The following is a 27999-nucleotide window of genomic DNA, read 5'->3' as shown; positions in this document are numbered from 1 at the left end:
AGTTGCGCCTGCAATGAGCGACGCGTTGTGTCGAGTGCCAGAATTTGTCAATTTTCCAAAAATCACACAAAACGGGAATTCGCATTGATATGTAAACATTTGTAAGGTGAAAAGTTTACGGCGCAAGCCGAAAAAGAAAAAAAAAACGAATGAAATGAAAAATGGAAGTGCGAAACATCCGAAACAAAAAAAATAGGTGCGTCGGGATATCTAAACAATTTGGTGAACACCAAACAACCTACCGAAGTTGCAAAGGTGTAAAAACATCATTCCACAATAACAGCGGCCTTTTCACCTGGTCGGAAAAGTGCGAAAACGGAAACAGCAACACCAAACCCGGGCACAAAAACAAAAGGGAACAACATAAACTGCAGTGACAACGACAAGCGAAACAACAACAAATCAACTAAATTGTAGTGAAAAGTTTTCCTTGTCAAATGAAGAACTTTCTATTCTCTTTTGATTGGAAAGATTTTACCTTTTTGGGTAAACATTAATAAGGCAGACATTTCTTATTAAAATTTGAAGTAATTTATTTGCTTATTTTAAAAGCATTTTCAGTGGAATGTTAAATAAATTCTTATTTTTTCCAAATTTCATAATCTTACCCCAAAAGATAGTAGCATAGCCCCAGGGAAGGGCAGTATCTAAAACAAAACGTGCCGCCGTCGTCGCAATTTTCGATCGAAGCGAAAAAATCAGAAGGAGCGACCGCCAGCTGCGTTTAGCGCATTTAAGGGATTTGCATTATTCAAAGCGCAGCCAAAGGCGGAAGCCCGTGACGTGAAAGCCAGGAGATTTCGTAGGCCCCAAACCAATTTTTGGCCAACAGCCCTTGGTCACTTGGCCGTGTGCAAATCAAAATGCAGCTTAGTTCGGCAGCCAGTCTGTTTGCCTTGGTCTCTGGTCGGAAAACTTTAAAGTCCGGCTGGCCGGAGTGGTCATCCGTGGGATAGGAATGGGATGTGGGTATGGTATTCCATTGGCTTTGGGTATGAGATTGTAGGAGTTCCGAGAACACGTTTACCAACCACACACCGTTGTCTGGGCACGTTCGCATCAAGTGGCTCGACCTGGCAGGCGTTTTGTTTATTTGCCTTTGCCTTTGCTGCTGGCGAAGGCGACTGACCGAATCGCTGGGAGTGGAATGGAGTTGAGTGGATATAGCGTATATGTGGATCCAACTGGGAGAGTGGAAAATGGGATGTTCTATGGCTGCAGCTGCCAACAACGCGTATACGTAATTTTATGGCCAAGGCTTCGGTTTGTTCGCTTGCGGCTCAGCCGTTGTTATTGTTTATAAGGCAAACGTTCAGCGGACCACTCGGTGGCACTCTTAAAGTGATTTAAGCCACCCCACTGCCATGTTTCATACAGAGACCAATTATACAGACAGACAGTGAGCCTATGAGAGACACAGAGGAAAAAATGTATTTTAACATAATAAGGGGACTTTTTCAGTTCATTTCTTAAAAGATTATATTTTTATTAGGTTTTTGAATAAAATAGGAATTTACTTGGGACATTTTTTTAGTCTAAGCTAACTTGTTGATAGTTTTAAATGTCAGAATAGTAAGCATAATATTACCCTTAAGTACTAAGTTTCCTCCCATTCCAAAGATACATTTCCCACTGTGTAAGTTTATATTTAACTTCATATATGACCATGACGCATGATTCCCCCATTGTCGCTGTCGTCGTGTCCGGCCATTAGGCTTTCTTCCGTTTGATAAGATATGACCAGAGTCTAGGGCTACGGGGCAGACGGGGACTCCAAGCACCGGTAACCCATATAAATATAGACGAGCGTAATTTAATAACGAGGCTAGATAATTGCCCGCTTTGCCATTATTTATAGTTCACACTTCTAAAAGATATATTAGGAATTTATGCACTTGTTTCGGGAATGTTTAATGAGCGATTTGCCAAGAGACTGTGGGATGCCAGGGATTATGGAATGCCAACTAATTTGTTGGCTAAGATGCCTTGATATTGGAATGCCAGTGATTTCTTGTTGGGTTTATTACGCTGCTATAAATAAACATAAGTGCGGAAATTATTTAAGTTTATAGTTTTGAGGGAATAATTTTCAATTTTAGAAAAGAACTCAGCAATGCGGAATGCTCTTACAATGCCCAATAAATATCATTACACTTGATAAATCATTTTGATTTCCACAAATCAATATTTATAGCAATCGTAACAATGATTTGGTGCTATCTTGATGCAATCATACTCTTGGAAATTCCATGAGATAAGATTTCTCAGATAATTTGTTTAAAATGAATATGGCCAAGAATTTAGTCAGCCAAAAGTAGACAAGACCACAGGGCTTTTGAGACGGCAACAAGTTGCGAAAAAGTGACAAACTGGGAATAGGAAGCAGCCATATACAAGTATATATAGTACAGATATATATATATATACCCAGACTAATGTCGAATTTGTGTTGTTCTATTGCCAAAAAGAAAATCGGAAAATTGTAGAAAATGTGCTAAACGACAACAGGCAAAATAATTTCATTCGCGTACAAAAACAAGCCGCAAAATGAGCGACAAGCCAAAAAAGAGCGAAGCATACAAATTGCTCTGCAATTTATTTTTATACGAAACGAAACAGACAAACGCCAATACAAATAGGAGTCCATACATACATAGGAACATATATATGTATGTGTGCAGTTGAGGTTTGCCCCCTATATTTGTGCATGTGTTTGTTTATTTATAGATATACGTATACGTGAAGAGAGTCGATCGAACACTTTTCTCTCAGTGCGCGGCAGTTATCAGCCAAAAGAACATTTATAACCACAAAGGAACACACATACGCCGCATTGGCAAAAGGCAGAAACAGCAGAAACGGCAACGAAAACAGCTCAAATCAAATAATGTGCGGCCAGGCCAAAACAGTTTGAGGCAAAACGCTCGCTCGCGATGACACAATAGCAAAATAGTGGCGCTGGCGATTGAATTTTGCGCTTAAAATCAAGCATACGCAACGTGGTGCGCCCCCGACTAGCTATAAATAAAGAATCGTTCTTTTGTGCCATTTTTTAAGTGCGCAAAACCAACACAGTTTTCAAAAATCGTGCCATAAGTGAAGTGAAGTTAACACGCAAAATGTTGAGTGATGAATAATTATAGATGCCATTAAATATTGTTGAAAAAAACAAAAACAAATAAATAAATACTAAACAAAACATCTAACGTCAAAGAGAAAAGAATTCGGTGGAAAGTTTGGTGAAACTGACAGCTGCACGACGGGTCAACGTTTGCGGGAAATCGGCGTTAAGCGACGCAGCAATATGATCTATATAGATGATTCAGAGCCGGAAGGTGGTAAGTCTACAAATTGCTGCAAAATACCAAATAAAAAAATTCACCTCCGATAAGGGCTCGAATTTAGCAGTTAACGCTGCGTATACGTGTTGTGTATCACCAGTGATAAGGGTCATTGTCGACGGTTATCTATCTATATATTGTTGTCCTGATAAAATGTCTCAATTGGCAAAGTGTAATTATTATATATATATATTCCTTGCCAAAGATTAAACTGAAAACTCTTTTTATTCGTTGATTTTTTCAACAAAAAAAATCCCCCATAAGCCAAACTGCAAATAGACAAATCAAATCAACACAAATCCAGGGCTTAACAGCTGTTTTCGAACCCTCACAAATTCTTTTTCGGCCATTGAAGTTATCAGCATTTAACTACGCTTTAATAAAGGGCCAAAACAATAAACATTTTCGGCCCATGATACTGATGCCGATGCAAAACATTAACTTTTATGCACAGATAAAAAACAAACCGAACACAACTGCAAAATGGATCTGGCGAAATCAAGCTGTGAATGGTGGAAACAAATGCTTAAACGATTTAGAGCCGCATCCCAGGGGCAGTGGGCTTTTAAAAATACATGAATTTCAATAAAATACGGCCATGACTGTTGGAAAAGCGGAAAAGTGGGGGCGTGCCCAAAAAAAAAACCGAAAGGGGGAGCCCAGATAAGGCGCACTGTGATCAGGAAACATTTGCGACGCCGTTTCCATTGTCAGAAACAATAAATTTCACGCATAAAACAAAAGAGGACCAAATTTATATATATATAAATTCTTTTTTCCACATTAAAGCTGAAATGAAAGACAAAAAAAGGAGAAAAGGAAGCGCAGACGATGAAGGATAAATGTCACACCCGATGAACGTTAGAGCAAAGTGGTTTAGACAGCCAAAAGACAAAGGCAAGTCGAAGGCCCCAAACTTCCAAAGGGAAAACGGAAGTGTCAAGTAGTAGTTGGGCCAGCAGGAAATGGTTAAGGGTTGGGGAAAAATCCTCGTAGGATGAAAAATGTCGAGCGTCGGGCAATTCCAAAAATGAAAAGAACCCAGAACGGCACAAAACCAAAAAAGAAAGAACGCGTAACACGAGGAGGCAGAAGGAAAAGCACCCACAGAGTCCTCCTGATTTAGTGCCATCCAATCCAGGCGAAAAAAAAGGGTTACACGTCTCGTTTTGCCAGGCAGTTTTTCCTTCCCCAAATTGGCAAATAACAACAAACGGAAATACTTGTCTACCTGCGGCAAAGGTGGCAACCTGACCGATTGGCCAACCTTTTCTTTTTCCCGCTCAATTCTCACTTTCCTGTGTGTGTGTTGCGTACAGGTGAATCTTGGGCTTGTCTCACCTGAATTATGTACTAATGGCCCATAAGCTGATTTCTCAATTTCCTTTGCCCAGCTTGTCTGGCCAATTAAGGGAAATCTTCGGAAAAAAGACACTTTAACCGGAGAGGAAATGAAAGCATTTACAGCGGAAATTGCCAAGCCGCAGGGAAAACCAAACACGTGGATTTTTAATACAAAATATTTTTCCATATATTGTTTTCTATATAATTTTTGTTTACACAAACTCCAGGCAAATAAATCAAACAAGCCGCTGGTCTCATTATATTTTAAATGTAGTTCGTTTTTATAAATTTTTTCAGCATTTATTGTTTGTACTGAAAGGCGGCGGAGAAAGCACGCCGATATTGTGTAAATATTTAAACAAGAAATCTGCATAAAAATGTTGGCCATCGCCTGATTGTGGCGTCATTAGATGAAGGAAATATACATATTTCTTTATAAAGAAGATTTTTGTGCAGCATACAGTGAAGATTTATAGGTAATGGATAATGTATTTTGCTAAATAGCCGGGCAATATCACTTTTTCTTCTTTTCTTCTTAAAATCTTAGATAAATATTTAACAAAATTATCCATAAAAATGATTATTACGATTGTGTTAGAGTGGGTAACAAAAATCTTTATTAAATATTTCCTAATATTTCATTTATAGTTCTTAAAACATTTATGACATGTTCATCTTAAAGAGAACCCTCAGTGGGTGGGAAACATTTCTCATATCTTTTTTACGCCGCTGCTAACCGAAAATATTCAAAAATAAATTTGTATTTTGCTTTGGACTTTTCGTACTGTGCTGCCAAGGTGAATGTAAAGCAAACAGGCAAAACCGAAAGAATCTCTCACTGGCCGTTTTAAAAGTTACTCGCCCCCACCCCCCTCGAACACGAATCCGTCCGATTTTCCCTCTAGAGAAACGGACGTGAATATATATATGTACTCGTATATATAGATCTAGTTTGCTTATATATAATTGAGATAAATTTATTTTACGTCGCATTTCATGTTGAAGGTCGTTCGTTGATATTCACTTCAGTTGACGTTGCAAATTCCTCGACTCTGCCTCATCGCGGGGTCTCTGTACTCTACTATGTGTGCGCTCGGTTTTTTCAATGAGATTTGGCCAGAACTAGATCGTTTATTCGGTTGTCAAGTAATTATGTAAATATTTAACGTTTCCTGATTTCTTCAGCTCGATATTTGGCTACGCCTCAATTATATCCCCAAGATACTTTGTTATGTTTCTCTGTGGCTCTTGGCCTTTAACCAAAATTTCAGAATTTATGTTTTGCCTCCACAGCGACGACGACTAAAAGGGAATATTTATTAACCCGTCTGGTCGAAGCTAAATTAAAAGACATTTAATTTGCATATATCTGGGGGATTATAACAATTTATAGAATATTTAATACAGCCCCCAAGGAATTTTAGCAAACAAAAAATCCGAAACCGATTGTGAGAATCACATCGAATGGAGCAGCTTAAAATGTGCGCTGTTTGGAAAACATGTCCAAAAATCCATTTTTGTTTCCGCCGCTTTGCCTGCAATGTTGTTTAAATTTTTAATGCGAAAGTATCTCTGGCAGTTTGTCTGGGGCACAGCTGCAGGTGGAATGGCAGTATTAAAAATGCAGACAGGGCCGTACGGAGTGAGTGCATATGTATGTTCGAGTTTGTGTGATTATAACGCATACGCCATGTGGTGCAGATGCAGGAACAGCAATGCCGCATGCTAAACAAATTAAAATTGCAATTTAATGTATTGGCAGAGAGACGGCAGGACAGATAGACATACAGACGACCAGGAAGCCCTGTTAAGATTGCATTTGCCAAATGCAAAACTAAACAAACAAACAAAAACAACTGCCGTCGATTGGAGTTGAGAGTGGAGGGGGATCTGCTTGTTGCAACTCAATTTGCATGTAGACACTTCGCGCCCCAAAATGACAAAACGGAAATTTCCATAATGCCAAACAGTTTCAGGCCAGTTTCAGGACCACAATCGAAAACAAGCCCTCAAAAACCAAACCCAAATGCCAAACTGCAAATGTTATTTGGGCTAAGGACACTACAACTACTACTACTACTACTACTACTGCTCTCATCCAGCGAAAATAATCAAAATTATGTAAATGCCATCTCTCTCTCTCTCTCTTGCTGTCGGTTGCCCCCGAATGCCTCGTATGTTTTTATTTATTAGCAGCCTTGCATTCCGCCTTTGCATGTCATGCAGGTCATTTCATTTGCATTCCACGTAGTCAACATCATTTTCGTTTTGTAATTTCCCATGTTTGCTGATTTATGGGTCGCAACTTAATTCCACTAGGAGGACATTCGTTATATAGTCAACTCGTCACAAAGCACAAAATATCCCTAACCCAGTCCCAATCCCAATGCTAATCAAAGGTTGGTTATCATGCGTATCATGGCTCTTTAGTTTTCATCATGTTTCACACAATGTTACCGAATTACTCGGGATTATTTTGATATTTAATTGTTGGCCTGACCAACAACTGGTATTTAAAAGGCCATAACTCGACGAGTGTTTCGCCCAATCCCAACTTAATGCATCCGCGTATCTGCCCTGGGTAATCGCCTTTATGTGGCCAAACAGATCGTTAATTCAGAGCGCTTTTCCCATTCGGACAGAAATTAAATTAAAGCCCATAAACAGTAACGGCCAAGAGTAATGCGTTGGTTAGCTGCAACCGAGATACTTCAACTGTGAGTACTCTGCGAACGAGTATCTTTCAGCCAAAGACTGATGAGGCACTTTGGATCCCGTTGCCATGTCGGAAGCTGTCTTGTCAATCGACATCCTTTGGGGAGTGACTGAAATGCAATTGGAACTTGGCTCAGCCACTTGCTGGGAATAATTTGTGAATGAGGTTAAGGTCCCAAATGAGCTTTAAGTAATGCTCAAATAGTGATCTAGTTTGTAGAGTAAAAGAGATGTAGGGAAGGCAATATTACCCTGAAGGTTATTTATAAAGAGGGCTTAAGCTTTTTCTTTCCTTTATTTTTCAATTTTTGTTCGAATTTCTATGAAATTCTGGAAACATGGGTGTTCATGGATATGATAAGGGTTCCTTACTTGTACTAAAGGCAGCTATCTTATCAGAAGAAAAATAATTATTGACTGACTAAATGATTCATTCTAAAGTAGGTGATAAAACTATAACTATATTATACAGATCCAAAAACTATAGCAGATTGCCACCATCTAAATCACTTCAAAATTACCAAATTAAAATTCAGCTAGCGTAAGTTTCTGATGCGTTCCATCTGCTTGGCCCTAAGTTAAACTGACTATTTTAAGCCATAAAACTGGTACTTTGACCAACTGCCGGACACGTCATTGGCTGCCGGTCACTGAATATTTGAGGACTTGCAGCGAGCGTATTGTATAAATAACCTCAACACCATTAAATTGTCAAACGTGCCACTGTGGGTGTCTATCTTTCCGGTCATCAGTGTGTGTGCGTGTTTGCTTGGTGAGAGGGTGTGTGCTTGTGTAGGTGTTCGTATGAGTGTGTGGGTTGTGCCCACGTAGCTTGCAAGTGCAAACTTTATTTAGAGATGTCAAACTGTCGCTCAGCCAGGACACAGATACAACTGCAGATACAGATACATTGTGCAGGAACAGGTCCGTTGCCTTTGCCGTTCTACGTGTCAGCACATTGAGGATGTGGAACAAAAAACATACTAAGTACACTGAGAAAAAAGGCATAGGAACATTACCGCAATACTGCAAAATGTCCGTTTTGGAAAAGTAAAACGAATAATAATGAGAAGAAATCAATATCATCTAGACTTTCTCTCTGTGCATGAGGGAGGACTCCAGTAGAGACAGTCGGGCAGTAAATAAAGCGTTAAATTTTAACAAATTGTTGGCAGAAGCGCGTGCGAACATGCACCATGTGGCCGTCATTGAATCGATGACCTTTCAATTACCTCGCCGTTACTCCCAATCCAATGCCCGATACCGATTCCGATTCCGATCCAAAACCAAACCGTTTGGCACTAAAAACCTGCATCTTGATTAATTGTTTTGTTTGTTGCGCGTTAATTGATTTATCTTGCTGATGCCGCAACTAATTCACAGAGCTGGCAAATTATTTATGGGCAGGCACACGCCTTCCTATACATAGATACGTCTGTATATCAGACAAGTGTAAGCGGCACTTCCACTTCCGGTTGGCATGGCGGCATTTTTAGCCCGCTTTGTGCACTCTGCAATTTGCAGTTGTTATTCAATTATGCCCCCAAACAAATGCAATTCGATTTGAGTGCAAATATGTGTTCGCACACAGCTCGGCATATTTGCAATTCCCCCTTTGGGTTTTTCGAAGCAGCCGCCGACTTCTCTCTTCGTCTTTGATTTATGCGACCAATGGCCTACACACACTGCCAGTCAGACAGAAAAAGATATAGAAAATACCCCAAAAATATATATATATATATCTGCTTGCAAATATATCTCTTACAATGGCTGCCTCTTCCCGTTTCTTTTAATTCATTTGTTTTGGCAGCTGTTTTGGTCTGAGTTTTTAAAGTATTTGCGGTCAAAGGGATTTTCATTTGTGGAATGCACACTGTAAATTCCTTAAATTCAACGCGAATTGCCAAAACATTTTCCAAATACCCGCGGGGGAAAAACTGGAAGCCCATCTGCTCTGCAAATGACGGCGACGCTGGCCTTTGTGTTGCACTCATAAATTAATACACTCTGAACGAGAGGCCATCGAGAGCCGATAATTAACTAAGCACCAGTCCGCTCACTAACCGCCATCAGTATCGGCCATGGATAGCTAGTTCATTGACAAAATTTCCAGGATTTTACGCTAACGAGTTGAGCTGATGCTTTGGACCCTCTAGTCCCACCTGCCACGCAAATGCCATATCTAGGTTTTTACAGTTGTGGGTAAAATACTAGTTCCTCTTGCCTGCTAAACAGCTTTCTATTTCTTTTATTTTAAGCTAATTTTACTTATATAAATTTAGTTTCAGGAACTTGTATTTAAAAGTTATTTTCATATTTTTAATTCCAATTTTTTATGATACTAAAATCCAAACCTAATATTCCAACCACAACTGTTACCCATAAACAGCAGGGCAAATGGAAAATGGGACAGGAACCAGGGGCTGAGAGTCATTTATGAGCGCTGGCACGAGGTGTCGGCGGTTGCCTCACGTCGCTCATTAAATTAATTAAACGTTGAGTTGCGGTTGCCAACGACTATGCATCGGCTTCTTTTCCTATTTGAGACATTCGGGGAGCTTAGCAATCTAACAGTTTTGAATTTTCATCGCGCAGCGCGCTCTTTTGATGCCATTTTGTTGCAGACTGGGTAGAAAGTTTTAATGAGTTCATTGCGGTGTGCATCGTTAGTCTGGCTTGAAATTGTTTTGCATTTAGAAGCGGCTGTTGCTGCAGCAATTTCCCCTATCCACTAGCCCAGCCCCAATCGCCCTGCCCTTTGAGCCACCACCAACCTCAATCTGCTGATGACAAGGCAAGAAAAAAGAGGGATGTAGAAGGGGAAAACTCCAGGGCCAGTGTTTATCTTTGCAGTCTGCAGTGGTCGTCTCCATCCGTTGTCTCTCTCCTTTTGGCCCCATTGTTGAACTTTGGAATTGCCTTGAAATTGCTGTGCTCACATCGATCAATTAGCAGGCATTTTCTGCAGAGGGCAGCATTTTTAGGGGCACTTTTAAATTAAGCACTGCTGCAGTGGCCTTAAAGCATTTTCACACGGCTGCTCAACTTTCGGTGATTAAAAGCGAGAAAAACAGAATGCAAAAATTCCCACACATATATACGCTGCTCGAATGGCGACGTTGATTATAAGCGCGAAAAGCTCACCCATACAGCCAGCCGGAGATTATGTGTGTGCCCACAAAAGCCAGCGTAATGAATGTGTAAAGGGATAGCCAAAGAGTGTGGGGGTGAAAAACCCCTTTTCGGTAGAGCGCAACAAAGCGATTCAAGAAATGCGAGAGAGACCCCCAATGTCACACACGGCGTATGTGTGATGTTCGATGGGACCAATATTTTGGAATAACTCGCTTAGCCCTTAGCCCTCACACAAATGACTAAATTAAAAGCGAAATAAGCTGAAATGAAAATTCCAATTGAATGAGACTGGTAATGGGATGAACAAAAAAAAAAAGAATAACGAAGAGAAGCACGACACATGCATACAAATTTCTAATGCTAATTTCATTGTCACAAAGCTGGTAAGAGAGCTGGAGAAAATTAAATGAAATAAAATAAAATTGCATCACCGAGCAAATTGGCAACGAGAAGGAGCCAAAAGCGTCAGAGAACCGCTTCGTCAGAGAGTTTGGCATAAATTTTGAATGGCAATTGCCCAATTAAAGTGTGCCGCAGAAGTATGCAGCATAAACTGGAAATTGTCGTGGCATAAAAAGTAGGGGAAAATGTGTAAAAATACTTTGCACTGCATTAGAGGGGCAAGAGCTTTATGTCAGTTCTCGGGGAAATGCTCAAGGTCCCCATTTACCCACACACCCGCACTGATTATTACTTTTCATTTTTCCATAACGATTTTCATTTTTCTTTCGCTTTCCGCACATGCAAAAATAAAAAAAAAAAGTGAAAAAACAGGGGCGTTGTCGCAGCGGATTTACGCTTGGCGTGCAGGAAAAAAATGATGAAGATGAATTGCCGTTGTTGAGATACTGCCGAAACATTCGATATAGATATGCACGAGGATTAATATGAATATATATATATATATATATATCTTTGTATGGAGAATAAATGGATACATGGTATTGATTGGTCTCCTGTCATCTGTCCCCTGTTCGCTGGCCCAAAAGCATTTGTTTAAAAAACAAAAAACGAGGGCTTAATTCCGCAAGTTTCACTTGTCATTTATCATTTATTGAATTCGTTATCGGCGAACATTTAGCACATCTAACGTGCCCATTGGATTGAGAGAAATAAATTGTGACCCAAATTGTCTAATCAGATCAGAACTGACAAGGATCACTGGGTTCTAGGGACTTAAATCTTGCCCTAAGCTAAAAAAAACTTTAAAAGGCATAAGTAAATATAAGTTAGATAATCCATATTATTACTTCAAAATGACATACGATTTATAGTTTGATGTATTACAGAAAAAACCCATAAAATGTTGCATAATCTCTATCTTTGAAGTTGCGCATCAGAATATGCCATCCGGATTAGACCTGGCATTATACTCAGGCTAACAATAAGTGTGAATACTCTTAGCCCTCTCATTTTCCTTTGCATTTATGCATGACCATTTGATGAAGGCAATGTACGAGTGTGTGTGTGTGGAAAGTCGCTGTAATAACCAATTTGAAATGGCACCGCAATCTCACAGTCGAGGCAAACTTTTGCCATTTTTTAATTCTCCCACCACACACTTTCAGCCATGGTTCTGCCATACCATTCCATTCTCATTCCTTCCATGGTATTTCCCAGGCACTTAGGCTGATTAAAATGCACAGACATCCCGCAGCATCGTCATCAGCAGCAACAATAACAAGGAAAATATCTACAACTACTACGACTGCTTCTCGCACATTGCAACAGTTTTTGCCATCAGTTAGCACAACGTCATCAACTATGTAAAATTTGTAGCCAGGTCGAAAATAGAAAGAAAATCTGCTATAGAAACACGTACTAAATCAAAATCAAACTTTGCCAAATAACACATTCATTTCACTTTAATTTCGACTAAAATCTGATTTCGTTTGCCTGCAAGTTCAAAGATAAAATAAACAAAAAGGGATTTTGAATTTAAGTTTTCATTATATGGAGAAGGTAAATGAAGGGCTCCTTCTTTTGCTCCTTTTACTCAATACAGAAGATAGTTTGATTTATTACTTAATTTATATGCTAATGAGATGCAAAATAACCATAATAATACAGAAAATAAAGTGATAATTTTAATACCTCAACAAAAAACAGTAGCACAATTTTGTAAGCTGCTTAAAATTTAAGGAGAAATTTAAACTTAAAGCTTTATTCCAAGTTGTTTGCTCGCAAGCCAAAAGCAAAGAATTACAAAAATTCAAAGTTTATAATAGTGAGACTAAAATCTTCTTTGCTTTGAATTTAGCAACTGTTTTAGCTGGGCAAACAAATAGCATAAAGTCGTGCGATCTTTGCTCTAACTTCCTGTCTTTCCGCCAGCATAAAACGTATAAAATGTATTACTTATATGCGTTTTCCCGTCTGGCCTTGCCATTAAATACGTGGCATACTTTGTGAGGATTGCTTTGGTCGCGTAAAAAAGTGTTATTAAAAGCGAATATAAACAATGAGGAAGTGCCGGCAAGACTCTCTCTCGTGTTTTGCGTAACTTTGGTTTATATATTAAAATGCCGTCGTCTGGCTTGTGCTTATTTTTTTGCCGCCCCTTTTGTGGCCATGTAATGTGTGGCACATTGACATCCATCGTTTGATGTGCAACAGTTTGCATTTGTTGTACAACACATTTTCCACTGCTAAAACTCACGTGCCCTTAAATTGTGTTATTAAAAAAATTTCATTAAGCACATTACACAATTTTTATGACAGCAACAAATTGCAGCATCAAATCGATGGCCGGAAAAGTCGGAGGGAAAAACATTTCTTGCTTCCGTCGTAGATTTTTGGTTCGTTTGGCTTTTATATATATATATATATATATATATATATATACTTTTTAATCTGAAAGTCAAGGCAATCCTGGCAACAGTTGCCAAAATGAGCTGCGGGTGGGTTATCCTAGCAGATCCTTGACGACCGAAAAGAGCAAAGGCAAATCAAAGAAAAATTTGCTGATTTTCATATCAGAAAAAATTGCCATCGTTGGCAAAAAAAATCGTTCGCCATTTGCATCAAGTTTGCTCCAATGGCACTCTATTGAATGAGAAGTGCAAATATAGTATCTCCGACTCCCGCACAGCCATTTTTATTGATATTGTGCATAAATTAACTTTATAAAGTTTTTTTCAATTGAATTTGCAACGAGTTGCACTTTTGAACGCAGCCCACACACACACACATTGACCCGAAAGGACGAATGAGACTGGTATCCAAAGAGTGAAAGAGATGGTGAGAGGATATAACATAGACGTTGGAAAAAAGTACTTCAGAATAAGTGATGTCTGACACAGAAATTCAAACTTCAGACGAACGCCATTTAACAGCCAACTGATTATTATATAACTAATGTATGTTGGATTATTATAAGTGGATAAAAAGCGGATAGTTCTGATAGTTAAAAGTCTTTAATGTAAAGTATTGGCAAGCTTTAATAGTAACCACCAATCACCAGAACATAACTAGTAAATAACCAGAAAGAAATCAATAAAAACATAATAAAAAAAAAGATAAACAACTGAGTAAAAAACTGCAAGTACGTATACGTAAATCAGATTCCTTGTACATCAATATTTTCACTGCAGTTCCCCCCCTTTTCCTCTCACAGAAATAAAAACCGTATATTATATGCACATCTTGCAGCTTAATGGAACTGAAATTGATTTACGAAAACACTTCAAACGACTCAAGTCCAATTTCGATTGCATTTGGTTTGTGCATTGGGGTCGTCAGCCCAACGCCCACCGTCTAGCCAGAGCATATGGGCATATCCCGACCCCTTAGCCCCCTTACAATCCAAACCCTTGGATTTTCCCTTTGGATAAGCGGTGCAGTGCAAATGCCAAGCAGAGTCGATATAAATTCATTTATTCATGAGCTCGAACCAGGAAATGAATGGGAGCTACCTGCCGCCCCCTCACATCCATGTTGAGTATGAATATGAGTACACTTAAAGAAATATGAGTCTTTTATGGCAATATATATTCTTTTAGAAAAGAGAATCTTACTTAATTCTTATAAATTTTTTAAAAACTTAACCATTTTTTGGAGTGAGAAATATGATTTCTTGAGGGGCTTGCAATGTACCATTACATTTGATCTTAAAAATAAATTTTGTTACTCATAACTGTCCGAAAAGAACATGTATTGTGTTAATTGCCTTAACAATGAAAATCACCAGAAAAGTCAATAATTTCATTCTAATTTCCATCACAAATATTATATACAAACAATTTTTTTAAGTCCCAAGAAGAGTTTGAGTGAACGTTTGTGCATAATGTAAGCCTGTCTGCGTTCATGTTGAAGTTTTATGAGCGATGAAATATCTGGAATCTGTTCGCCCCTTTTCGATTCCACTTTTGTGTCTTTTGAATTATGAGTTATGGGGCCGAGAAGTTGGCAACTTTTCACCAAAAACTTCCATTCAATTGAAAGAAGACCCTCTTCAATTTTCTTCTCTAATGCAAGTGTTTGGGCATGTTTGCCGAAACTTAAATTGTGCGCATTATTGGCAGAGTGCACTCAACTGCACTCACACATGCATTCACTCACTCACTCACTTACTCAGACGCTGCATGAATTTGCGCCAAAAACCGTTTAAACGAGATATGGCCAAGAGGAAGGGCGTGGTTGTGGGTGAGGCGTCAAGTCTCGGCAATCGCAGAAAATGCTTGCATATATATATATTTATGTATGTATATATGTACAAGTGCCTCACTGCACACAAATAGCAAAGAAAACGCTCTCACAGCCTCCATTTCTATTCACTGTAGAAGCTCAACTTTCACTTTGAATTTGCCAAGTTTGTGCCACTACCACCGCCTTCTCCTCCAGCTAGGCCCCACACCCCCTCTCTCGTTTTGGGAAAAGTCTTTGCCTTTGCTTCTTTGCCTTGCCTTTGATTTTAAAGATTTATCGTGTTTTCCGTAGCATACTTATGTGCGCCATTTACATATTAATGGGACAGCTGCCACGCAGATGACATCAATTCATAGGCGCTTGCTAACAACTTAACCCCTTAAATGCCACCGTTAAGTACAGCTGGATAAAGCCAAGAAAATATTGTGATACAAATTTGGGGATTATTCTATTTTATTTGTAGGTTAACGATTTAACGATGTTTCTTTAGCCTTCAATGGGTTAAGCCATTACAGAGACCGACTGACTGACTTTTCTCAACTTTTACCATAAACCTTTGCCAGGTTATCAATAATTCCAATTGCAAATTTTTGAAAAGCAACTCTTTTTATGCCTCCCACAAATTCTCCAGGGATTATTGTGGTCGAATGTCAAGTTGAAGCTCTTGTGCGTAATGGAAAAAATATGAAAAATCGAGCACAGTTTGGTGACCACACGCAGAGGGCCACGGAAAACCCATTGGCCAAAAAAAAAAAAGGAAAACATACAAGTAAAACCATATTTGTCACAATATTCCCACTCGTCACTGTTGTTGTGCCCATTTCATATCGTTGCGTTGCACAAATTCAATTGAATCAAGTCAGTTTTATTTGTTTGGCAACTTGTAGACGTACATACAACGGCAAACGAGAGCAGCAACGAATCAAGTCCTGAAAAGGGTTTCCTCTGAATACAACAACTAGGAAAACTTGTGTGCAATATGTCCTGCAAAATATGTGACAAGCACAAACTGTTGTTGAGCAGTCGATGGAGAGAAGGATTGGGGCCCATAATAGCCGATATTAAATGCACTCCGAACTGGTCTCTGGACAATGGAAATGATTGAAATGCCCCATTGCCGTAGGAGCACTCTCAACCATGTTGCACAGTGTATGTAGCTCCAAGCAGTACTTGGTCTTCTTTATTTCTGTCCAGGAACAGGAAATCTAATCAAATCACACAGCTGAAGTCTTAATCAGACCGAAACATTTCCGACCACATATATAATCTACCTTTGGCTTGTCATTCTATGGCAGCCAGCTGATATGTTGATAAGGGAAGTGCATTGGAATTATGGACTAATGAAATGGCAGAATAAAGTACACAAAAACTGCAAGGTTGCTTATATCTAAGAAGGAAGAATAAAATGCACAAAGAAAGGGTTTGATTTTAATAATATATGTCCCTAAATAAGTTATTAAAGCCATAAGTCTAGGGCAACGCAAAGTTTAAGAATAAGATGAAAACTACTACGTTTTATATTTCAATTTCCAATGAACTTAATCAATAAAAAGCTTATTACAAAACTACTTTATAGTCCGAACTTAACAGCCACAATTTTCTTCTATTTTGCAGTTTTGGAACCAGCGTTTCCCATGCGCGATGTGACCATAAATCGCAACGTCGATGCCCATAAACTTTACGATGTGCTGGGTGAGGTGGGCCGGTGAGTAAATCCTGCGACATTGATCGCCATAATTCCCGTTTGTATGGAATCAACATTTAATCAATATTTTAACCCACAAAACAGGGGAAAATTCGGTACGGTATACAAGTGCAAGGACAAGACGAATGGCCTGCAGCTGGCGGCCAAGTTCGTGCCGATACCAAAGCGCGAGGACAAGCGGAATGTGGAGCGGGAGGTGGAGATTATGAATTCATTGCAGCATCACCTCATTATACAATTGTACGCGGCATACGAATATCAGAAAATGATGTGCGTCGTCCTGGAACTGTAAGGAAGATATCAAGAGCCGCAAAGCCCATACAAATGAATGTGTTGATTTTGCTTGTCCCTGTCTCGTGGGTGTGACTCCCTTTCTATATTTCTCTCTATATATATACTTGTTTAGATATATATTAGGGTGGGTGGTTTTTGGTGACACAAAAGTTATAGATACAGATCTTAGATTGTATTTATATTAAAGAACATGATGTTTACTATAACAAATTTACAATATTTATCAATTCAATCCTTCATTAATAACTTTTTGGTCTCCAAATCCGGTTCACCCTAATAAATACATTTATAGCCCTCTATTCCACTATCCGTTAAGTTTGTTGTCCCCTTTGTTGTTTGCCACATTGTTGCTGGGGACACAATATCTTGCAATCAGTGGGAATGTGCATAAAATGCGATTTACACGTACGCACATTATCGTAAACTAGTAAACTTTTCTGCCACACCCAAACACACAAAGAACACACTCACACAAAGTCAGAAGGAAAGAAAAACCTTAAGCAACAGGTTTTCCCCCTCCCTTCGCACACTTATAAAAATTTACAGCAAGTTTTATTTGCCACGCAAAAGTTTTTCGCAGCCTCTTTTGTTCGCAAATGAATGCTGGCATGGGTTAAGGGTCTAATGGCCCATAAAAACGATAGAGGCAGGTGTTTTGGCCCACTGATTAGTCAACGGCCTTGACCCACATTCTGGTCCGCCCAGTGGGACAATAAAAAAGGAACATGACAACAATTTCGTTTTCATAGACCCCAAGACAAAGCCCCCCAAAAGACTTTGTCAACTTAAATTAATTTTCAACAAAACAAGGAAACTGCAGTTTGGACAACTTGTGCTGTTGTTCTAGACCCCCCTCTTGTTGTTCTTGTTTTTGGCTTTCCTACCCAAGAAAAGTTAATTGTTGACTGGCATAGTTCTCCTTGGCATATTCATAACAGAATGTTCAACTATGGCCAACATATTTTCCAAAGAACAAAATTCCTCCATGCACTTTTGCACTGAGATGAGCTGCAAGGAAGGAAAATTGTTTAACCATCCTGCTTTTCAACTATTAAGTTTTCATCGAGGAAAAGCCACTTTCAAAAGGGAGTAAACGGAAATGTCAAACTCAAACAAAGTGGTAGTATTTTAACAGGATTTAAATGGCATCCAGCCATCATTTCGTCATAAATATTTAAGCATTTTCGGCAATTGTTTTCCACATGGCAGGCAAAACGAAACTCTTTGGGATGAAAGCTTCATTGGATTTTCTTAATTGAGAGGATTTGCCGGTTGGTCCTTTCACCGGACACATATTTTAATGAAATGCTGTTTAAAGTGAATCTCATTTGGATAATGGATTGTTATAGGCAACTAGGGAATGCAACATTTTCGGCAATGTCGTTTTCCAACTAGAGAAGAGCACTAGATCGTAACACAATATTTTCTTTGATTAATGCCAATTGGATTGGTTAAAGTCACAAACATTTTTTACAAACAAATTACTTTAAATTGCGTTTGTTAAGATTTGGTATTAATAATTTAAAATTTTACAAAGTTATTGATATATTTTCCATAGAATTAGAATATTTTCCTATTAGAACAATTAGAACGTCCAACTCAAATTGGATAATCATAGCAAGCAATTTCTGACTATGTTAAATACGTAGTAGTCAGATATTGTCCACCAGCAGGATAACAATATTCCATTTCAAACATGAAATGCACATGCAATTTTAATTTACTCAATTTCGGGGTGAAGTGCATCAACTAGCAATCAAAAAAAAAAAGCAGGGAAAAACTAATTCACTGCGGGTTTTCTCCTATTTTTTGTCAACATTTTCCAAGAGCAACTGATGGTGGAAGGGATTGGTGGGATTTATATATTGCATTGTCGACACCTGAGGAAAATCTCGGATGAGATGTCCGAACATAATTCCCGCCAATTCCAACTCCCAGTCCAATCGGTATGCTATATGTTAGTTGATGCCCGTCACTTGAGCGGATGGATGTTCATGGATTATCTGATTTTCGTGTCCTGGCAGAGCAATCTATACTCTTGTAAATAACATAACTAGTTTAGAGTGGGTGGTCAGGTAAGGTAACTAAAAAACGAAGCTAAAACCTATGGTTAACGAGGAGGAGAGACTAATTGAAAGGCGATAACTCTGTGTTTGGTGCTTGGTTTGCATGATTTGTTTTGTGTTTTATTGAAGTTTATGCTTTGTAATTTCCTGCATTTTTCTGTTTTAAAATTTAATGAATATTTTCATTTTCACAGCATTGAAGGTGGCGAGCTTTTCGATCGCGTGGTGGACGATGAATTTGTTCTTACCGAAAGGGTCTGCCGTGTCTTCATTCGCCAGGTGTGTGAGGCCATGGCTTTCATCCATGGCAATGGCATAGTCCATCTGGATCTGAAGCCCGAAAATATTCTGGTACTCACGCAGAAGGGCAATCGCATTAAGATCATTGACTTTGGACTAGCACGTAAATTTGATCCAGATAAGCGTCTTAGGGTGAGCATCTCTTTAATAAAAATGTTATTTAAATTTATATTTTTTATTTATAATTTAATATATCTTTAGGTTCTCTTCGGCACACCAGAGTTTGTGGCGCCAGAAGTTGTTAACTTTGACTGCATATCCTATGGAACTGATATGTGGAGTGTCGGTGTTATATGCTACGTGCTGTAAGTTTTATTAAATATATATCGAAACACCTTTAAAAATAAGTTGAGAATCAAATAATTTAAAAATATCCTTATCATGAATTCAACACATTATAACCCAATACCCTCAAAGATGTTGATTTTAACCAAGGCAATATTTTCGAACCATTTATGTTGTGGCCCGAGCAATTAGAAATTTAATCAAGACCCGCACTCATATCTTAAGGGTTGGTGCTTGGGAGAAAACCAATTAAAAATGTGTACCAGCTAAAAATGTGATAATCAAATGGGGCGGCGGCGGTTGTATCTTCGCTCACTCCTTGGCGAATTTAATTTAGTTAATTAAGTGTTGGTTTTTGTGTTTTTATTTATTCTTCTTATGCTGCTTTTACATTCCATGTTTATTGACTCTCCCACACCTCGGATACACATCCACACCCTGTCATATCCACAATCCCATATGATGCGGTTGGAAACACAGCATCTCAGGACTGTCGCCTTTCATGGGCGAGAACGACATTGAAACAATGTCAAATGTAACCATTGCAAAATACGATTTCGAGGATGAATGCTTTAATGGCATATCCCCCGAGTGTCTGGATTTCATAGCCAAGCTGCTGGCAAAGGACCTGAGGTGGGTCTTGTCTTGATTCTCCCCCTAATTAGAGTCTGGTTGCTAACCCGTCACCGGATTTCCATTTCCCCCGTTAGTACCCGGATGACAGCCGCCGAGTGCATGAAACACAAATGGCTTCAGCAGCGGCCGGCTACCGCAGCCACAGCCACGCCCATCACAAAGTCGCCCACCGTGGCGTCCAAGTCGCGCCTGAAGTCTGTGTCTCCGGTGACGGCTCCCTCGGAATCCTCCGAGGACTCCACGGAAACCATCGAGGACGAAGAAGACGAGGAGGTAGAAGTGGAGCAGTCCAAGCAGGAGGATAGCAAGCAGGACGAGGAGCTGGCCAAGCTCTGCAGCGCCGCTGAACTAGAGGTGAGTAATTGGGCCAGAGAAGCTGATAGACAAACAAACAACTGACTGGGTGTCGAGTTCCTAGAGATTTACGTAGGCTTAAAGACATTTGGTATCCAAACATAAAGGGGTTTTGCTTAAAATAGATCATAGATCTTTATAGATAAAGCCTATCCTACTAGTAGATATATTTTTTAAACCATTGAATATTTATTGTACTCTTGGCATCGCTATCCTTTTGCAGGACAAAGAGCTGGATGCCACGAAGGACAATCTAAAGAACTTTATCGTGCGCTGGGAGACGCATCCGAACAGTCCGTACGTGTTCGACGTCGAAGGCAATGTGATTGCACCGTTGAGCGAGACGAGCTACCCGCATCCCCGGAGGACCCAGGACAGCCTCTCCTCCTCTAGAGGTGAGTACGGATCCCAGCGACAACGCGACCGTCACGCCCTCATCCACGGCAAATGAGGCATCCGCATCGCATCTCCAACTGCATCCTGCAACCGGATCAACTCTGTATATTACACGATTAACTTGTCAAACTAATTGTTGTTCTTAACTTGAATGTGGACCAAGCTGGCTAGCTCCCTCTCTGTCTCTATTTCTTTTTTCTGTCTCTGTCTCACTGTGTTAACCCCATCTCCTTAGTCAATATCAAATCCTAAATATTTCCGGATGAGGGAGGACCAGCTTGCCAGCCAGAACTGTTGTTTATGTTTAAGTAACCCTAGGATTAAGCAATATCTGACTGGCATCCTTGTAGCGGATGACCAGTTCTATTAACCACTTTGACACTGTGATAATGACAGCCATTGACAAAAAGTAAAACAACTACTGAAAAAAATATATCCAAACTATAATTCAAACTCTAGCACAATGATACTTCTCTGTAGTTTCTTCAAAATGAGAAACCAATCTACCCGAATCCCAATTCCATATCCAAATCCCCCAAAGATATATCCCCATTCCCAATTCAAGTTTAGATCGACACACATATGTACTCGTATAGCCACAGTTTCTGGTCTGCCAGCCAGGTAAGCCCAACATCCAGCTCAGAATACAAATCATCCTCAGAGATCGCAGTCAAATTCCAAAGTCAGTCTCATGTTCATTTGTGATATGTCCGTCAGGGAGAAAGTTTTTATCTGCTATTAAACTTTAAGAATTTTACGAGTCAATAATAAATCCTAGGAACATTCTTAACTTGTAATGCCCCTTTGAAATCAAAGATCTTACTTACTTTAGAATTCAAGTTATTAAAAGGGAAATGTAAAAAAATTTATAGATTTGTGTAAAAAATTGTAGATATTATTCTTTGGCAATAAAAAAATAGTTCATTTATAAATCCGCTCTTAAGCTAAATTTTTGTATTAAATAATACTTACATAGCTTCTTTTCTGTAGAAAATAATCCTTTTAAAGTTCATAAGAGCCATTTTACACAACTCTCTGAACTCATAAGCATGATCTATATGTGTATATAACCATTTCATGTACTCTAACCCGTCTGTAAACTACTTTTGGCAATAACCCCACAACCTCTATGTAACAGATCTTCCAGAAATACCTTCTAAGACTCTGATCCATTTACAGTTTGTTCACCTTCGCCATGCGAATCGATTGCTACTATGACGGATGACGAGCAAGGTGAGGATGACAACCTGCATGAAGAAGAGGAAGCCCGCAGTGTGGACAACGAGAGTCCACATTCGGTGGCCACGCCAATAAATGAATCCAAGGAGAAACTATTCCCAACAGTGACCACCTCCAGTCCGGCTACACCCACCCCGCAACACCTATTTAATGAGAACTTCGATGAGTTCTCCGGGAGCCAATCCACCGCCCAGCAGCAGAGGAGTATGAAGAGCTACCTGCACACTTTTGATCGTAGGAACTCGGATACCACCTACCTTCTGGGTCGTCGAAGTTCCGGGGAACGTGTTAATCTGGCGGATGAGATACGGAAGCTATCCGATCACCTGCTCATGCTGGCCGAGATCAACACCAAGTTGGGGGATGCCAATAACAACAACGGTAGTAGTAGTAGTGGAGCAGCTCCTAATCCTCCAGCTCCTGCTGCTCCTTCCATTTCTGTGGCTCCTTCTGGTAGCACTTCTACCAAAACCTCTGAGATCAGTCAGGAAGGGAATAGGTGGACCAGCAAAACCACATCTAGCAGCAGCTGGAATCGGCCCACTGCGAAAGGAGGATTGCTCAGCCAGGCTAGCAGTAGTTCTCAGAGCCAAAGCAGCTATGATGATGGTCAGGGCAAGACCAAGATCAGTTCACTCTCTGTAAGATTACAGCAGTCTATCGAGGAGACACCCAAGTTAAGCAATGGCAACAGTTCCACAAGCAAGTCGCTTTTGCAATCCCAGCGCAAGTCCACGGTGCATACCATGAGCAGTTCCAATGCCAAGAGCATCACCAGCCAGCATGTACAAAAAACCAGCACCACCTCTTCGAAGGTGTTCTCCAGCAGCACCAGCAGCAGCACGTCGACAAGCTCCAGCAATCAAGTCACCTCCAGCACCAGCAACCAATTGCCCTACAGCGTCAGCAACCCAATCTCTACCAGCGCCAGTAGCGAATCAGCCAGCAGTCGCCGTGCCAAATTCCGGATAAATCAGATGAGTCGAGATGTGCCTGTGGGACTGCCGGACACCCATCAAACCGTGAATCTGGAGGAGGCGGCTAACACCACCAAGGACTGTCTGCTACATCTGCTAGAGAAGTACAATGAGACTCGCATCCGCAATCCGGTGGGTCGTCACCAGAGCATCAGCGTGGACTGGCATGTCAGCGACAATCTGGAGTACCGTTCCATGAGCTCAATCAATGCCTTCTTCCAACGGCACAATCACAATGGTGGAGGCCACAACGTTCGGCACATTCAAGCCCAATTAGAGGAAAAGGCGGCGGGGAAGTAGGTGACCAGTTCAGAGGAGTCCACTGTATATATCCGATATATATATATATATATTTGTATGTAGGGAACAGATCAACTAAATGGAACATAGGTAAAACTACAAAGCGTCGAATCAAACAAATTAATATTTATAAACTTGATGTAAGCAATAAATCAAATTAAATTATTGAATAAAAGTGAAAATGCAATTGCTTTCCGTTGATTTGGGTTTCGAATCACCATAATCTCTTAATTACATTGATAAAAATAAACAAAAACCACGATGTTTACTACCAACTAGAAAATCAAAAACAATTTATTGCAGAAAAACAAATATTAACTTATAAAATGTACAAAATTTGTTTAATAATCTACGGCTACAACCAAAGCGATGGATAGGATTAGAGTCAATTAATAACAAACAAACATGTAAATGATTTTATGCAGATGGTTTTGGGTATTTTTTGTGTTTTGTATTTTGTATTTTGTAAAGAGAACATTCGGTGTTGTTTTGTGTTTTGTGTTTTGTTTATTGAAGTATGAGTGTTGCGTATGATATAATTAAACATAGAATATCTATACATATAAATATTAGGAGAATACTTTGGATTTTGTTCTTAGTTAGGCCTTACAAATATATGCTTTGTATGTTATTATGAAGGATAGGCTCTGCCTATGTGTATAATATAGTAATCTAGTTTTTGTACATGATAGTTTTAGGCAAAATTGTTTTCATAATTTGCCCAGAGATCATAGCAAATCATAAAAGACATTTTTACCACTGGTTAGGGTTAAGAAATGAGAGCGCGACAATTTTGTGTGCATTCGGCGGCCGCGCAAATAATCATGGCATCCAAACGTGCAGAAATTGACGAAAATAATTCAAAGACATTCCAATTTTTTGTTTGTTTTTCCACTGGTCGAATTGGTTACAATGTTAGTAGGTCGAAAAAACAAGGCAGCAATGAGCCAAAAACCGGCTTATTGAGGCTTCGTTTTAGCGACCCCAAAGTGCAAGACAAAATTCAATTCTGCTCTGCTCTGAGTTTCAGCTTTCAGAGTAAACTGTTGGAGGGCAGAGGACAGGAATGAGTTTTGTTCACCCGGCAAATTTCAAATGCAAAAGTTGCCGGAGAAATTTGCTAGGATTTTACAAAGTTATGTAAAGTTAGTATTCCATCGTTATAAAGGTTAAATTTCGGTTGGCTTCAAGATAGTTAAGACTAATTCCATTTAGCTTGCGGTCTCTCTCTCTTCTAGTTCAATAGTTGTTGGTTGTTGTTAAGAACTAATCACTTAGTTTATGGCATTTCTCACTAGAGAAATCTAAAAAGTTTCATGTAGCTCGAGCTTACTGGTTGGCTTACAACTAATTACTGGTTACGAGTAGTTGAAGACTAACGATTAATATTCGCAACTGTCGCCCTTGCACTGCATAAAAAAGGTTCGTAATAAAAAAATTAGGAAATACTACTCAATCGCAGTGGCTTATAAAAAATTATATATAAAATTACAAATTGCGATTCGGTGGGTTAGCCATCGAATCAGGCGCCTTTAATTGTGGCGCGGGCGCTTCAACATCGCACCAAAATGCGTCCCCAAGCCGAATCCTCCGCTGGAGCTGGAACTGGCAGATGAACTGGGAGAGCTGGTGCGCAGGCGCTTTGCGGGCGATAGTTTCTTGGGTGCCTGAGCCAGACGCTTGCGTTCCTTCATGAATTCTGCAAACAGAAGAGAGAAATTTTTAATTATTATTACGTGATACGTGTTATTGCCAAATCAAAGTCAGCTGCTGCATTTCCGGTTGTCCCTGTTTACAAGTCATTGATCCCTAAACAGCAGGCGCCGCCTGTTTTTGCACATTTTGATTTCGGATTCGGGTAGATTTTCAGATTGTGGCACGTGGCTGGCAGCAGTTCCCTACAGAGGGTTGCACATCCACACAGGGGGATGCCAGACGGCATCCAGACAGTCGGTCTTCAGCCGGTTTTTCAGGTAGTCCAGTGAAAGCAAGAGTGGTGGTGCTGCTGCTGCATAGCTGCATAAATTAAGCGCTCTAGCTTACTGGCCAAAGTAGTAAAAAGTACATCTGAAGTAAAGCGAGTCGAGGCTTTAGGGGATTCAAGGGCTTCCCAACTGGCCACCCGATGCGGGTGCATTTATAATGCCCCGAACAGACACTTTTTACGATTATAATTACACATGCATGTGCGAGTGGCATATATAATAAAAAAAAAACGCCGAGTACAAAGCAATCAAAGGGAGGTTTGATAAGGCCACGGACTCTGGATGGTGGTGCATTGAAAGCCGATCCCCAGACCTCTCTCTCTTTCGTTTTCTATAATGAGGTCAGCCCATAGACAAAGCGGAGTCACAGCTGTTGGCATTTATAGATGCAGCCAGCCAGCCCGCATGCGATCGCTCTGGAAACCAACCCCCGCGTAGCCATGGATCAGATCAGAATCGTTTGGGAGATGAAGAGCTGAAACAGCTGCAGTCAGCTTTGACTAACCCTTTCGGACTAAAATAAATCTCCCACAAAGCATTTGCTAATTGCTATAATTTGGGTTTAAGTTCCACGAGAAACGCCCACTACTCTAAGGTTCGTGGTCCCTGGGAAATGAAAATAAACAGAACAGTCTGAAGGAGTGGACTTAAACAATAAGGGAAACCAATCGAACAACCCCATTTGGAATTTTACTAACGTGAACATAATTACTTGGCGGTTTGGATTGACCATTCAACTTCATTAAATTGTATACCTATCCTAAGGCAGTTCCCTATTCAATCCCAAACGAGTGTTTCATTTAAGTTAAAGATTAGCTAGAAACTCCCTGCATTTCCTTCTGAGAACTAAAAATAAACAAAACTAAAACAGGACAAGAACTAAAAGCTATGGGAAACCAATTTGTAACGTCTACCGATGTGCAATGAAGCCTAACTATGGGAACCGTCAAGCTTCGCTGGTCAAGATATTGTATAATGGTGTATAATCAACCCCCGGGGCAAAACTCACCTGTGATTTTTGGCTGTCGTTTGCGCAGGACTATAGAGGAGGTACTGGCCATGTTGGAAGAGGTGAATCGCGTTGTTAGCGACTCCTCTTGGGAGTCGTAGCAGGAGTCATTATCCGTGTTGGACTCCATCGAGGAGTTTACTAGGCTGGAGCCAAAGTTTTCGCGTTCGGAGCGCTGGTTGACCAAAATGTCCATATCGCTGGGGCTGCTCTCCGTGGATGGACGAACGTGGGCGGCCCGGGTAAGGGTGTACATCTCCGGTGCGAAGCTTGACTCCTGGAAGCTAACTCGCTCCCAAATAAAGGAGGATTTCTCGGGCAAAGGGCAGCCGGCGCGGAAGTCGAATCCCCACTTTTGCGTTGCCAATTCCTGATGGCGCTCCAGTTCAGCATTGAAGGGTCTATAATAATTATATTATTAGCTTTTTGTTAAAAAACCGAAGTTATTTTAGAAACTCACGTTTTGTTGGCTGTACCCTCGGCGGATTTGGAGCTACCGAAAAGGTCACGCTTGATGCGATTCAACTGGCGACCGCAAGGCAAATTGCGACTCACCGCCGGACTGCTGCTCATCTTGCAGAACTCACTGAGCATCACAGGATTTAGAACTCGGGCACTGACCATGTTGATATAGTGGGGTATATCTGTTTCGAAGATTCTCTAATGTTTTTCTAGTCTGTTTTGGGACGCAGTTTTCTCGCCACTTGTTTGCGAATCACACGCCAAAGCGAACTGTCAAACTTTTGGCGCCAAAACTTTGTTTTCGGGCAGCCCCAAAAGAGAGCGAGAGAACGGCAGTCTCCACACAAATACAAATCACGGTCTCCACACGAGAGCGTGTGTCGGTGTGTGTGTGTGACAGCGAGTGCTTCTGTGTGTGCGTTTTGTGGCACCTTCTTTTGCGTTTTGTTGCCTTCAAAAGTGAAATTTCACACTGCAATTGTTTATAAGATATTTATAAACAAAAGCCTTGGTTTAATAGCACTTGGTTGTGGTTTTTGGTTTGGTGATCTTTGCACACTACACTGCAATTCCACTCACAAAACTAAACGTTTGTGTCTGTATTTGGAGTTCTCTATTGGATGAATGCCCTGTGGCAGCACTATTAGTGTTATGTTTATTTATACAACTTGCAGTCGTTGTAAGAGTGATGTTTGTTGACTTTTTCGGGTATTAAGCGCACTGCGCACTGGGTTTTAAGATATAGCGCTACCGATCGAAGCGAACCTCTCTCGACGAACTCGGGAAAACGAATAAATGATAAATAAAAC

The 27999-nt window shown here is 40.1% G+C and overlaps 2 protein-coding genes across 3 annotated transcripts; one reads left to right on the top strand and one right to left on the bottom strand.

Annotated features, from left to right (window-relative positions):
• LOC108104833 (myosin light chain kinase, smooth muscle) lies at nucleotides 1-24599 on the top strand. 2 transcript variants are annotated; one of them, XM_017211134.2, is made up of 10 exons: nucleotides 1-106; nucleotides 2728-3338; nucleotides 16797-16887; nucleotides 16972-17175; nucleotides 19442-19679; nucleotides 19749-19852; nucleotides 20313-20465; nucleotides 20543-20822; nucleotides 21046-21217; nucleotides 22398-24599. In XM_017211134.2, the coding sequence occupies exons 2-10, from the start codon at nucleotides 3305-3307 to the stop codon at nucleotides 23732-23734; spliced, it is 2613 nt and encodes an 870-aa protein (XP_017066623.1). In that variant the 5' UTR covers nucleotides 1-106; nucleotides 2728-3304; the 3' UTR covers nucleotides 23735-24599. The 2 variants fall into 2 exon arrangements, with proteins under 2 accessions (XP_017066623.1, XP_017066624.1); XM_017211135.2 differs by lacking the exon at nucleotides 1-106 and having other exon boundaries at nucleotides 1071-3338.
• Nucleotides 24222-27991, bottom strand: LOC108104834 (cyclin-dependent kinase inhibitor 1). Its single transcript, XM_017211137.2, has 3 exons — nucleotides 27189-27991; nucleotides 26729-27129; nucleotides 24222-25433 (listed from the first exon to the last, which is right to left on the bottom strand). Exons 1-3 carry the CDS (start codon nucleotides 27350-27352, stop codon nucleotides 25267-25269), a joined length of 732 nt encoding a protein of 243 aa, XP_017066626.1. The 5' UTR covers nucleotides 27353-27991; the 3' UTR covers nucleotides 24222-25266.
• Between the last annotated feature and the right edge of the window lie 8 nt (nucleotides 27992-27999).

This window comes from Drosophila eugracilis, unplaced genomic scaffold (assembly GCF_018153835.1).
Source record: "Drosophila eugracilis isolate 14026-0451.02 unplaced genomic scaffold, ASM1815383v1 contig_1765, whole genome shotgun sequence".
NCBI lineage: Eukaryota > Metazoa > Arthropoda > Insecta > Diptera > Drosophilidae > Drosophila > Drosophila eugracilis.
The sequence above is the reverse complement of the archived record's forward strand: the minus strand, read 5'-3'. Positions and strand labels throughout refer to the sequence as shown.

Coding starts and splice junctions, on each gene's coding strand:
- LOC108104833 (XM_017211134.2), top strand. CDS start 3,305: ATGATCTATATAGATGATTCAGAGCCGGAAGGTG. Junction 20,823..21,045: donor GCAGCGCCGCTGAACTAGAG/GTGAGTAATTGG, acceptor ATCCTTTTGCAG/GACAAAGAGCTGGATGCCAC. Junction 21,218..22,397: donor CAGCCTCTCCTCCTCTAGAG/GTGAGTACGGAT, acceptor ATCCATTTACAG/TTTGTTCACCTTCGCCATGC.
- LOC108104834 (XM_017211137.2), bottom strand. CDS start 27,352: ATGGTCAGTGCCCGAGTTCTAAATCCTGTGATGCTCAGTGAGTTCTGC. Junction 27,130..27,188: donor GAGGGTACAGCCAACAAAAC/GTGAGTTTCTAA, acceptor TAATTATTATAG/ACCCTTCAATGCTGAACTGG. Junction 25,434..26,728: donor ACGACAGCCAAAAATCACAG/GTGAGTTTTGCC, acceptor TTCTGTTTGCAG/AATTCATGAAGGAACGCAAG.